General features: G+C 47.6%; 1 protein-coding gene across 1 annotated transcript in view; it reads right to left on the reverse strand.

The window, feature by feature from the left end:
- Nucleotides 1-827: 827 nt before the first annotated feature.
- PKP1 (plakophilin 1) overlaps nucleotides 828-13,398 on the reverse strand; it is a 42,132-nt gene continuing 29,561 nt past the window's right edge. Inside the window, exons 7-13 of the mRNA XM_005447226.2 lie at nucleotides 11,584-11,698; nucleotides 10,223-10,378; nucleotides 9,943-10,119; nucleotides 7,726-7,879; nucleotides 7,031-7,217; nucleotides 2,129-2,213; nucleotides 828-899 (exon numbers count right to left, since the gene is read on the reverse strand). Of these exons, the coding sequence (XP_005447283.1) occupies nucleotides 828-899; nucleotides 2,129-2,213; nucleotides 7,031-7,217; nucleotides 7,726-7,879; nucleotides 9,943-10,119; nucleotides 10,223-10,378; nucleotides 11,584-11,698 (946 nt within the window). The remainder of the gene's footprint in view (nucleotides 900-2,128; nucleotides 2,214-7,030; nucleotides 7,218-7,725; nucleotides 7,880-9,942; nucleotides 10,120-10,222; nucleotides 10,379-11,583; nucleotides 11,699-13,398) is intronic.

Raw genomic sequence — 13,398 nt, forward strand, 5'->3', positions numbered from 1 at the left:
TACCTCAGGGCTGTGCTTCTTTTGATTGTAAAGAGCACATCGGGGAATGGAGCAAATAATTCATTCTGGGTAACCCAAATCCCCGTCATAGAGACATCTGATATTTGAAAAGCGCTTAAAGCTTTTCCCTTCAGTGGGAATTGTGAATCAAAAGTACCTTATGGATTCAGTCCTCATTTCGCACTGAGGAAAAAAACCATAATGGTGCCCTGAAAATTCTGCCCATGATTTCTCTAACCTGGTTTCTCTATCGGGATTCTTCAGATGGCAGCACATAGTTCCAAATTTTGACATGAGGTTTACAGGTGGATTATTAAGTACTCAAAAAATCCCTAAGGGTGATGGTTAATGCCATAGCATGTGCTGGAATTAATTGCATGTTACTGACACTATCTGGATAACATTCAAAGTTCAGGAATGAAAGTATGTCATGGAGAGATTTCTGTGAAAAGCCCCACCTGAGAGGATTTGGCGAAATGTAATTAATCAGTTATTGCTTGGCAAAGAAAGAAAGACAGGCACATGAGGCGTAGCCCAGTGCAGCGGCTTTGCCTGTCCTACGGTGCCTGCGCCTGCCTGGAACGCAGAGCTGCGCGGTGCCGGCAGCAGCTGCACTAGACAGATGTTCATTGGAACAGCATGACCTCGGACCTTTCATCAAAACAAATGCTTGGCAGTTTGGGCTAAGATTTGTGATGAAAATCTCACAAACCCACTTTAAAGGAGATTAAAAATAGCAAAAAGGGCCGGGGGTTGATGCACCGCTCCTTTCCCCACACACCAGGGCCCCGTTCTCACCTGCAGCCTGAACGTGCATGGAGAGGCTCCTAAAATCTGGAGGAGAGGGTCCTGAAGGTTGTTCCAGCTAAAGATCCCATCATGTTCTTATCAAATCCTTGCTGAAAAAGCAGATGTATACGTAGTGCGGTGAGTGCATATCAATTTCAAAACTGTAGCTACCTACTGCTGTGCGAGTGAGCCTGCTGCCCCACTCCAGCAGCTGCCCTCCACTTTAAAAGTGCGTTTCGTTCCCAAGCAGCCTCCTCTGTCCTCCCTCTGTGTGCCTCTGACACACCACCCTGATCGACGGACTTCATCTTCCTTGCATTGCTCCCCACCCGCCAGCAGCTCGGCTTCTCCAGCTTCACCGCAGGAAACCTTTGCTGAACCAGCCACTGAACATGATTTCACCTTACTCTTCACCCTGGCAAAACGGCAAAGCTATGTGCATGGTGCCTATATCCCTGCAGACTCCCATCCTTCTCGTCTGGTGTATACCTATGCAATGCTCATCTGTGTGAACACAGGAGTGACTCAGTCACATCAAAACGAGTTGGCACGGGCTCCCGAACAGAGCCTGGCACAGAGCTGCACAGGCTCCTATGGAGAAAGTCCCTCACCGTTAACATGAGAAGGGTATTTCGGCGCTCTCTGCCTTCCTGCCCCCGGGGAACCCCCTTGGTGGATGGTGCTCTCCTCTTTAATTTGGCCCTTTTACTCTCTGCAGGTGTTGCTGCTGTGGAGTTGGAAAAACCCAGCCTGTTCAAAGCAAGCCACCGGGAGCTGGCAGCTGCTTGGTGCCCCGGCTGCCTCTGCGCTTTCGCAGTTTCTGTTGCAGGGAGCAAAACAAATCCTAACTATCCTGGGTTTAAGAGATTACCCTGACTGTAGGGTGATCTAACCACAGGGTAGGGTTATGGACACAGAAGAAAATGGGGGGAAGGAGAGGAAGAACCTTGCCAAGGATCTGTTGGGACATGCTGATCCTGCACGACGGATTCAGTGAAGGGAATCTCCTGGGGTACTGCAAGACGCCCGGCTCTGCTCCCAGCGCTGTGCACACCCTGCGCTGGCCATGGGAGCCGGGTGGCTGTGCTGTGGCAGAGACCGCCTGGACAAGCACTGTCCTCAGGGTGCCAGCTGCCCAGCACAGGCTTGTCACCGTCCCTACAGCCCATCCCAGCAGCCGCAGCTGCCCCTGGCTGCCCCTCGCCCAGCTCACTGCTGAGAGCATCGCTGTGCTCCCAGCGCCCCGGCTGCTCCCACCGCTGCTAGGTCACCGGCTGCAGCAAGCAAGTCAGGATTGGGGCTGCTCTTGTCAGCCGAAACACAGAAGCGTTTTCCTTACCTGCTTGAGCACACTCTGGAGCTCCCTGTTCGACCAAAGGTCTGTCAGGAGGAGGCGAGCAGCTTCGGCTGCTTTCGGACAGGAGCTGGGAAGATGAAAGCAACCCCAGTGAGTTACGGCAGGCCACCAGGCAGCGACCCACGGGCATCACCCACCATCAGCCTCCCCGTGGGCCCATCTCCAGCTGGAGGGCTGGCTAGACCTGGCAGGGGGCTGTCAGTAACCCCCCCTCGCTCTCAGCAACGTTATGTGGCAACAACCCCTGGGACCAGGACAGGACAAATGAAAACGAGGGGAGGATGCCAGTGGAAAAATACGCATTACACTGAGCTGAAGGAGTGTTCCTGGAGCATGAAATTTGGGAGAGTGAAAGAGGAGGGACATGATGCCAACCCTTCCTCAGAGTCCATAGGGACAGTGTGGGTGAATCTCTCAGGAGGGCAGCGCAGGAACGGGCGAAGGAGACGGGAGCATTTGTAATAACAACATCTGCAACCGTAAGTCCTTACTCAGCACAACTTAATAGATACTTGCTCATGTAACATCTCCGAAACCATGAGTCATAGCAGTACCTTTTATAATTTTGGAACATTTCATACAACCACCTAGATATAAAGCTCCTTGCTGGTTCTTATCACTGCTCCTGATCTCCTGGACCTTGTCCTGTCTGTGGGAGACTCCTGATCTGGGTTCAGTGCAACAGCCCCAGCCTATCTCAGCCAGGATGATGGAGAGGTAGGGGACCAGACTCAGGACTCACTGTATGATACAGCTTCACAAAACATTGTGCCCTGAAAGCCATCCTCATCAGAGCATGAGAAACGGGACTGACCAGTTAGCAGGAACCTGGGACCTGCAAGCACCCTGCCCGGAGCGTGAAAGGACAGGAATGTTCCCCCATTCAGTAAATCTGGGGGCATTTCTCTAACATGCACGGCAGTTGTTACCAAAGAAATTAGCAAGTTTAACTCCAAAATGATTGTGCAGCCTGTACGTGTTGGTATTGTGTGGAGGACTGGGGGAGATGCAGACCAGCAGAAGTTCTTGAGCAAGGGTGTGGGGCAGAAGAATTAAGTTTTACTGGAAAATCCCTTCTCTGGTTATAACCATTCCATGCCCTGTCACCAGAATGACTATATGTGAAAAAAAATGTTGTGGCTGAAATATTTTTTGTGGCTGAAAAATAATTAAAAAACAATAAACCCAAAGATATCTATGATTAGATGGTCAGTGCATGTCCTGGACACTCGCTTTCAAGGATACATTGTTCCATATCGTTTCTCTCTAAGCTAGAATGATTTTCTTTTTTTGTAATTTGCTCCTAATGATTCCCAATACATACTTTTTTGCCATCATGTCTTCAGAGCGCACCTCAAAAGATTTTTTTCTGTTCAAAGCAAAATTGCCAGCATCTGATATCTGAGCCATTTACAAATTCAGACAAAAGAATTTCTTCCCTTAATTTGAAGGATCGATACTGACTCTGTTTCATACAGCATCTACTGCTTCTATTTATGTGTAAAAAGATTAAGCATGTACTGATGGAGCTGTGATGAAAATTTCAATATGGAAAGTAGCATATCCTAAACAAAAGTGCTGGGAATAGTGTGTGCCTATAGCAGCGTATAAAATGGAGCAGAATACCAAGGACAGTTGATTTGGGGAAAAAATTTCTTAAAACTAAGTTGCTCAAAAATCAAAGTTGATTTTAAGGTCAGTCTCTTTCCTACAAATAGAATTATTTGTAAAAAAATGTAGAAAGACAACAAGGAAGATGTCCAGTGGTGGCAGTGGCAGCAGTCATCCAAAAAACTATTGACTCAACAAAACACAAAAAAGACACTAATCTCAAGGAGGTGCTGGGGCAGGGGAAGCATGAGGGCAGCAAAAAGTCTAAGGACTTCATACATGCGTATCAAGTAATGGGGGAAAATAATTTTTCCTCAAAGGACAAAAAAATGAAGAACATTATGTATGTCACAGGACGTGCCAAGGAATTCCTGGAATAAGGATTTCTTCAGGATGTCATAGGTTTATCATGTTGATGTCAAGGTGCAGTCTTTGAAAGAAGTGGAAAATTGGCAATGTGTGGATGAGAAGAGCTCTCTTCCACAGGGAAGAATCAAGGAAGGACCTAAGTTTCTTGAAGGATGAGTTTTGGTCAAATGCTATGGTAGAATTAAACTGCAAAATTAAATTTTGCAATAGAAAATGTGTGAAAAGTGAACAAACAGAGAAACTGAAACACATCAGTGATAAACGGACTGTGAGATGAACTGCATGTCTGATGCTCTAAATTAAAGGAAAAGGTTTTGGAGAAAAGCTTTTAGTGCAGGCAGAACAATTATTGAGAAAACAATTGAGAAATAGTATCATTTGAAAATCAGCAGAAAATATTTTTCAGACAGTTGGAGAAGAAAGATGAAAAGGATATCAGACATCACAATAAATCAGTAACAGCAGCTTGGCTTGATTTTCAGAAACACCAACAAAAAAAGAGGGTAGTATTCAAAGTTTTGGCAACTTGGATTAAAAATAAGAGTGACTGAACACCATCATCACCATGAAACCCATGCCACAGATGAGGATATATGTAGGAGATGGAGACAATTATTTAATTGGGATGCTCCAGGAAGAAGAAACCACAGCTATCAGATAAACTGCTGAACCCTTCATGCCTTTCACTCAGAATACAGCTACAAGACACATGAAGCAAGAGAAACCTCAGCTTTGAGGAGTGCTGGCTGGCATTCGAGAAGAACATGGGAAAGAAAAAGATCCATAACTTACTTATCTGTAACCTGGAAGCCCTTTCTAAAATACCAATTCCAAGCTGTTTGAGCATGTTAAACTAATGAGATACAGCACCAAGTACAATGGGAGGCCGGTTCAGAAGAACAGGCAGATGGTCATTGGGTGGCAGAAGAAAGGTGCTGGGGAGGCACAAGACAGACAGACCCACCCGGCCAGCACCAGCGCTGGGGGTGAGGGAAGTGTGTCCGCAGGGAACCCGGGCAGATTAACAGAAAACTGCAAAATACTAACAAGGTGCAACATGGCATGGTGTTCTGCATCTGGCCACCCCTGAGACCTCCACTGTTGTCTTTCTGCTGGCTGTGGTGCTGGGAAGGGAGGGGGTGACAGCGTGGGACTCGCCATGTCCAGCATCAGTGTGGGGAACATGGGGTCTGCACTAGGTGACAGCCCCCAGCAGAGGCGCTGGGTCTAGTTATTACCACCAGGGAGTGGGTGAGGTTCGTTCTGATCTAGGGCTGGACAAATCCCACCCTAAAATTTCTTGTTTATCTTCACAGGCTACACAGTGAAGTGGGAAAAGTTAGCTAACACTGTGTCCAGTTCACTAAAAGGGAGAAACGGGAGGTTTCTTTCACATCTGCCCTATGGGAACAGTCTGAAATGATACGGCTTTAGTGAGTAAGATTGGTCTTGGGTGTAAATTGTAATTTTTTTCATAAGAATTGAACAGCATAAAAATCTTTGGGGACAGAAGTGAACCACGGAGGAAAAGGAGCAACTCAAGTATTGGACACCCTAAGAATGGGGAAATTTCTCAGAAGGAGTTTGTGATACAGGAGGCAGGAGGAACACACCGAGGACATCTCCAGAGTTTAGTAACTCTCGCAGTTTAGTGAGTCACTGCAAGTAAAGCTCATCAGACAAAGCAGTCAAGACAATTAAGGTACGCACAGCCCCACTTGTGCAATGCTGCTGAAGGAGTAAATTAGCTGACGACTGGTCTGAGGGATCCGAAGCGGGACTTTAGGCAGGAGAAAATGCCATTCGAAACAATGAGGACTTAGGAGAGGGCTGGGTTTCATGTTAATTGGGCTTGCTGTAGAGTGGAAACATATAAAAGCAGCAAACTGACCAATGTTTGTTGGCTGAGGTCCAAACTACACAAGGAAGCCACTTCTAATGACTGAAAGGCTTTCTGCTGGCATGACACCAGTGGTAGATCATAAGTGGTTTATCAAAGGATGATGGTGAAGGCACGCGAATGTCTTTCACACGACAGAAAACACTAGGTTACTTGCATAAGGTATTTTAAAACAAAGACAGATGGTAAGAGGGATGAAGGTCTAGGAAGGAGTATACATGGTCAAAGATCATGTAAGCTTAACACCAGTTTGGCCAGGAGCGAACATACAGCTTGGCAAGGGTTGACAAGCTTTTGCACAGGGCTGTAGGGATCATGGGTAACAAGCAGGACAGAATTACTACCACCAAAACTCAAACAAAGTCCTAAAATAAGAAGTGGTAAAATATGTTGAGATTGCTCAGTTGTTGTAAAATATGTGTGAGTAGACCAGAAGAGGTACTTAAAGTAATACATATAAATAAGTATCATCACAGCTGCATCTTTGCCGCTTGAGGTGGATGTTTCAAGAGAAAGATGAAAAAATCTGAACACTAAATCTAAGCACAACCCCACTATATCAGCAGTGCCCAAATCTCAGACCTGACTTTCATGACAAGGTTTGCAAGAAGCCGTGAGTGGGAAGCCGAGGTATGAGGGAGCCAGGCTGCGTCCTGACATCCCCTGGTTTGAGGGCTGGAAAATTTTAAAGGGTTTAAGATGTTGATGCTTCAGTTCTTTTTAGAATTTCTTAAAATCCAACCAGCAAATTTCCTGAGGTCCCTTTGCAAATCCCACCCTGGATGGCTCATGCCCGTTTCCAAAAAATTGGTGCAGAGGATTTGTCTAGCAACACGCTTGGATTTTTTTGGCTCTCAGTTTACAAGCACGGGGAAAGAGTAGTGCTTTACTATGGCTCTGAAGAGTGCTGGGAAGGCTCTGGGGCTAACCTGGCTTTGCACAGTGTATATGGGCTCAAAAATGTCTGTGCCCGACCCTCTCCATGCTGTCTGCCCCAAACTCACCCATTTCGGCACAGGCTTACAACATTATTTAGCATGTTGCTTGTCAAGTAAGACTTTCCCAGGTGTGGGTTGGACATGATGAGGTTCCTCAGAGTGTAACAAGCTGATGTCATGATCTCGCCATAGCTGTTGGTATTTCCAGACTGGAATGACAGGAGACGTGATACATCTGGGAGCACCTGGTGAGCTAAAGAGGTGGAATGTTCCAATCAACATTTAAATAAAACCTAGCACAAGTGAATGATACTATTTGTGTTAGCACGACTCAATGCAAGAATGCAGCGTTATCTCTGGAAGGGAGCACTAATAATGTTGGACAGCAACGGCGTAATAGTCATCACTTTCCAAGAGAAAATGAGTGTTACAGGCCTCTGAAAGGGCAATGATACTGCTCATGGGTAGTCATGTCCAACTCAGTTCCCAAAACACTGTCATTCTCATGACCCTGCAGATTTGTCATTGTCTACAAAGCATACCACATGCTTGTAGAGACTTTGAGATAGCACAGATTTTGTTAATTAAGCCTGCAGATGCCACCTGTAATTGTCCTTTTGGCCAGAAGAAATGACATTGCTTTGCCCAGTTTCAGAGCTTGACTAAGTCCTGTTGTGGGGTTTACAAAGCAAGATGGGCAGATATTGGAGAGCTAGAAACCAGACACTGTTCTGGTATCTGCTGTGGTGGAAGTTACTTACCCATGGTTTTGTGGAGAACAGGATGCCGGGACATATTGCTCAGCAAAGAAGCTCCAGACCGGACGACTTCAGAGCTGTTGGACTGGAGGAGCCGTGCTATGCGGGGCAAACCTTTTTCCTTCAAACCAATCAGTTGGCTCATTGCGTTGGACATCTAGGGGACAGAACAGAGATGTCTCATGACTTCTAATGCCAGGAGGACACAACTGGGATGATGTACTGGGCCAGACAAACATGACTACACTGTAAAATAAGCATCTGTATAATACCTTCCCCTGCTACCGTAATCCCACGTACTTTGTCATTCACCCCTCTGCCCCACACACATTTGCAAAGTCAACCTCCCATCTTCCGTGATATGACTGGCACTTCTGTCCTCTTTCTAGAGCCTGAGTGGGGACAGTTGCTCACCCAACTGATATTCCCAAAAGCTGGAGAAGTTTTACCTTCGTGCCCGCATTGCCCTTGCCCTTCACAGTGCCCTTGCAGCTCCCTGCCATGCCATAAGTAATAGGATGTGGTAGAACAGAAATGGCCAATGGACACTTTCAAAAAACAATCTGAAGACCAAAAATACTTATCTTGGATTCTGATCTGGTGTTTGGCTAGGTAAATCTAGAAGATCTCAGCACGTAGCTAATGCAGATGAGCATTCATGGACGTTGAAGCACATACCCATAATAAATTGCCCTCTTACTGAGAGAGTTTAAACTGAACTGCTCTGCTACTGCCCCAGCGGAAAGGCTTCTGAAGATTGTCATACCACCAGTGACACATGTCCCTCAACAGTGACATGGGAGTGGAGGGAATGGGCTGGAAGACAGCCCTCTTCCAGTGGGCTGAGACTCAGTTTCTCTCCCATGCTCCAAAAGGCACATGTGCCGTGTTAGATTCATACCAGCAGCGCTGGGGTGTGTAAAGTGCAGTCTGAGAAGAAATTCGGAGCCATCCTCTATAAGCTAAAGGATTATAGTAACCTTTGTAAGCTTGTCCCCAGTTTCCCTTTCTTTCAAGTGACAGCAAACCCAGCCACCCACCCCAACCTCAGCTCTGAGCTGGAATAAGACCCTTGAAAGGAAAAGCTGCTTCTGCACATCCAGGCAAATTCCAGCCATTCCATTCCAGAAGGCTGAAATGAATTGCTTCAACACTGTCGGAGCTGGTTTTTGTTTGTTTGTTCTCTTCCCCCCTGCCCAAAAGACATTCTTGTATAATGATGCTGATTGCTGAAAGGCTGTTCCTTTCCTTGGAGCACACGGCTTCAACCCCATTTCTCTGATCAGCTCTACCCATACTGCGACAGCCTCTCCCCACATGGTTGTTAGTGGCAGTGCTTGGTTTGACTGCCAAAAAACCCTACTTCACATTGCAAGACTTGTAACAAAAGCTCCCAGGAGATGAGAGCTGGCAGGTTCAGGCTCTTCTCACAGTGAAGGCTCCTCTCGTGAGTCACGCCGTGTTTCTGGGTGGAACGCTTTGCACACGTGACATGCCTCTCCTACGTATGAAATAATTATCTCTTTATCTCCCTAGCCATCTTATTTAAATTGGAATTGATGAAGTTCGACACAAACAGACAAGTCGAGGTTTGCCCACGTGAAGGCAGCCTGTGAGGACGTGTCCACGGCGGTGATGCTGGGCACAACAGAGCTGCTGTCGTGACGTGTCCCTTGCCATGCCCTAGCTCCTGCAATACCCGCGGTGTCACGCAGCCCGTGGGTACCTCCACACTGCCATACCTACAGGTTAGGACATCTGTCAGAGCTACTTTACAAGCGGCTCTGATGTGAGGACAAGCCACAATCCACAGCACAACCCACCCTGTTATTAGAGCCACCTCCCACTTAAAAACACACACAGGCGGTGGCGCACGCACATCCTTGCTCTCTCCTTTAATGACATTTGTCTGCATGTGCACATCTGGGCACATCCTCACTGGTGTCTTGGGGGAAGGGTGCCAATACCAGTAGATGCTGGTAGTATGACCAACAGCCTGGGGAAATGCAATGTGTGGATCTGGGATGGACTCTTGGGATGCTGATTAGAGCCCCCCATGAGACCCTATTTTCGGCATTAATAAATACCTCAGCTGAAACCTCCACTATGGAAAGACTTGCAGTAGTGCCCTGAGGTTTAAGGGGGACATTGCCCTTTCTGATGGCTGTAAAGTGCTGACACCTTTGGCTGCGAGTGTGCGGAGGAGGGAGGAGCACTTACCAGCCCTCGGCTTGCAGTGAGGTTCTGCAGAGCTCCAGCACAAGCTTCCAGGGTGGCATCCTTCTTGCTCTGATCCATCAGGGACAGATAGGTGCGGATGGCATCAGAGTGGTACAGCCAGCTGGGTCCTTTGGGTTTAAAATCCTCCTCAGGAAGGGGAACACCGTACTCATCATTCTACAAAGAGATGAGAAACTGGAAGCTCAGATACTGCTCTTCACTTGCAGCCCCTGCCTGGGGCTGAACTTCACATTTCCAAGCCCTCTGAGGTACATCTTACCTCCATTTTACCACTCCTGCTGTTGAAACAGCCTGTGAGAGTTTTGTCCATATAAACGCTCCGGGCCATGTGGTTGAGCTGGGTGTATTTGTTGGGAACTTCAGCATCCAGGCGGTAGGAAAGGTTGTGCAGGATGCAGATGCAGTTCTCCACAGACTGAAATCACCCCCAGAATAAAAATGCAGGCATCACATTAGGCAGAAAAATATGGAGCAGCACCTGCTATAGCTCCAGAGAGGACATATACCACGCTGTAATTAGCTTTTTTAACAGTTATACTGCATAGGCTCCTGACCCTGCTTAAGGCAGCAATGGATGGGAAGGAAGGAGGAGGTCTACTAGGCATGAATGAAGGCCACATTGCCCAAATGCCAGTGAGCTGGCTGACTCAGTGAACCTTGTTAGGTCCCACTGCTGCAGAGAGGTTTGATAAACGGGAAAAGAGAGTGCAGAGCGTGCTTATATCAAACGGCCCGCTAGGAAATGCTGGCTCTTGAAAGTCTTCCTCTTGCCATAGTCAACTTTCAGTGACTTTATCCAAGTCACAGCTACAGATTAGGGGACACTTTTTACCAAGAACAGGCTTTTAAGCCTCCTTTACCTGGATGCCAGAATGCCTAATGTAAAGAGCAAGGAAGAATTTTCACTAGATACCTGCCACCCGCACCAGACCACACGGACACACGGCCAGAGAGCCATGTTCGGTACGTGCTGCTGAACTGGTCATGCAAAAGCCATTCCCCAAAGAGGAACTTCTCATCTGAAATAATTCTGGTACTTTTTTGGGCATCGATGGCTTTAGGATATCTGGCTAGTATCACAGGTGGAACTCCAGAAAACGTGGCTATAAATGCTATTTTGTCCAGGATAAGTGCTGCTTATACGTAGCAGTCAGAGACACAGTGGGGGGAGTGGCAGAAAGATGCCAGCTCCTGGCTCCCTGCTGGATGTGGTGCCAAGCTGGGGATTATAGTCCTGTTGGACTTGAGCTGCCAATCTGGGACTTGAGTCCTGCTGGATGAAGAGATTTAGTGGAGGGAAGAGCAAGAGATGGAGGTTAAGATGCTGAAAGGACCTCAAGGTAAGAGGGGAATGGGGGAAAGCACATTGGAGGTTCAGGGGCCAAAATATTTTGCCATGCCTGTTGTGTTTGGTAAAGGAAAATTGTAAAACCCACCACTACTTCAGGCCCAGAGCAATCCTATGACAGATCGCACAGGGGTTTGGAAGGACAAGAGCAGCCCCAAAAAGTCTGGTCCCTCTTGTGTTCATTTGAAAGGGATTTTGAGATGTTCCCAAAGTTGCAGTTACTGGCTATGGGGCTGAACCCTAGCAAACAGCTTGGGGTGAGCATCTGGTACCTTATCATCTGGTCGGTTAGAAGCCACACAGTTCTGGGAGTAAGTCATGACAGAGTCGATCAAGCCAGGGTAGTTCCTCATGGTCTGGCGTCCCATGTCTGCAGAGCTCAGGTTTCTGAATAAAGTCATCACGAAGCATGTCAGGAGAGAAGGAGGAGAGATGGTTAGTTGGGTTCACTCACTAGTTTCTGTGGGCTGTTCTGCCTGTAGCTATGATTGAATTCCAGGATATTTTTGTAGGTTCAGCAAGGCTGGTGTACTGGTCTCATTTTGAAGGACCGCACTGGTGCACAGCTCTCCTGTTGCTCCTTAGGACCTATTTAATCTAGGAAAATATCCTGTTGAGGAGCTCTGCATAGAGTGCGTCCTCCTAGTGAGAGTAACTATCAGCAGTATTTGCCTCGGAGGCTGTGCATGTGCCATTACACAGACTCCTCGCCTCCTTGGAGGTGCTTCCAAAGAGAAGGCTAAATAAAGACCATCTGGGATTCTTGTGAAAATCAGGAAGGTGCACCTGGTTGTAAGCATGGAGCTACACAGGGTCAACAGCAATATATGTGTGGGACAGTGGGGCAGAGAAGCTGAAGAGCAGCAGTTGCTCTGACCAGAGGGACTGGCCAGTTTGTAATGCAGTGTATTCCCAAGCACGGCTTGCTGCCAGGACAGGGGAGTTTTTCCAGTAACAGGAAATGTTTTTTGTTGTTTTGTTGGGTTTTTTTCTTCCCTGTTTTATTGCCTTGTAGCTTGCAAATGAAAAACAAAGAGAGGTTGGCAGTCCTTGTGAGATATTCACTCCAGGCGTTCCAGAACTGGATTTGATGTTCACTCTGATTTGCAGCCTCCTCATTAACATGAAGTCATCTGCAATCCAGAAATGCTTGAGCAGCAATGGCTCGAGCCCAGGGCAAACCCAAGGCTGTTCTCATCTCTGTGTTATGGTGTGGCAGGGCAGTGAGTCAGAGCAATCCCGGCTCAACCCTCGGAGCAGGGGCTCCGGACCCAACCATCCTGCTTTCCTTACCTGTCTTGCTGCCCTGCCTGGGTCCCCCAGGCTGCTGAGCATCCCTGCTGACCCACACCCGGGTGCTGGATGTTACTGCGATGTGGGAGACAGAGCCTGCCTTGAGTTAAACTCCACGGAGAGCTGCTTTTGCAAGGTGTCATCGTACCCTGTCCCTTCTTTTAATGGGCTATTTTGTGGCATTGGTGGGTTGACGTGGTCTTGAAAGCAGAGCACCTCGTGCAACGTACAGCAGACACCCTGACATGCAACTGCATGGGGAAGGTGCCTTCCAGGGCAGGGAAAGGAGCAGCACTCGCTCTTTTTCAGACACGGTTCCCAGCCACAGAAGACGATAGTATCACGTCTCCAAAGGCCCCTGCCGTATTCACCCATTTCGTTTCATAAGCAGATACAGCTCCTACTAGCTGCATGTCTGGTAAGGGTGCGGCTGGCGCTGCGCTCCCTCGGGGAGAGCTTCACTTGATGAAAGTACCTAATTATACAGGGTATTTTTTTTTCTTCCCCCCACTTGTTCCCAGTGAGACAAGGAGCTTGCATCCAAGCGGAGGAGGGTGGTAGGAGAAACAGCAAGTCAGGGCGAAGATCCTCTACAAAAGGGCTCTGGCTTTCCCGTAAAAAAAAATAAACTACTCTGGGCTCAGTCTGCACCTCCTGTTTTGTCACTGACCTGCCTGATGAGCCAGGAAAAGTCCAGGGCAATGGGACTTCCCTGTGCTAAAACAGTTACTAAAATCAGTGGGAAAAGCCCTGTTTTCCCCACATAGAGGATTGTGTCATTTTGTCACTTAAAA

The sequence above is a fragment of the Falco cherrug genome, chromosome 16 (assembly GCF_023634085.1).
Source record: "Falco cherrug isolate bFalChe1 chromosome 16, bFalChe1.pri, whole genome shotgun sequence".
Taxonomy (NCBI): domain Eukaryota; kingdom Metazoa; phylum Chordata; class Aves; order Falconiformes; family Falconidae; genus Falco; species Falco cherrug.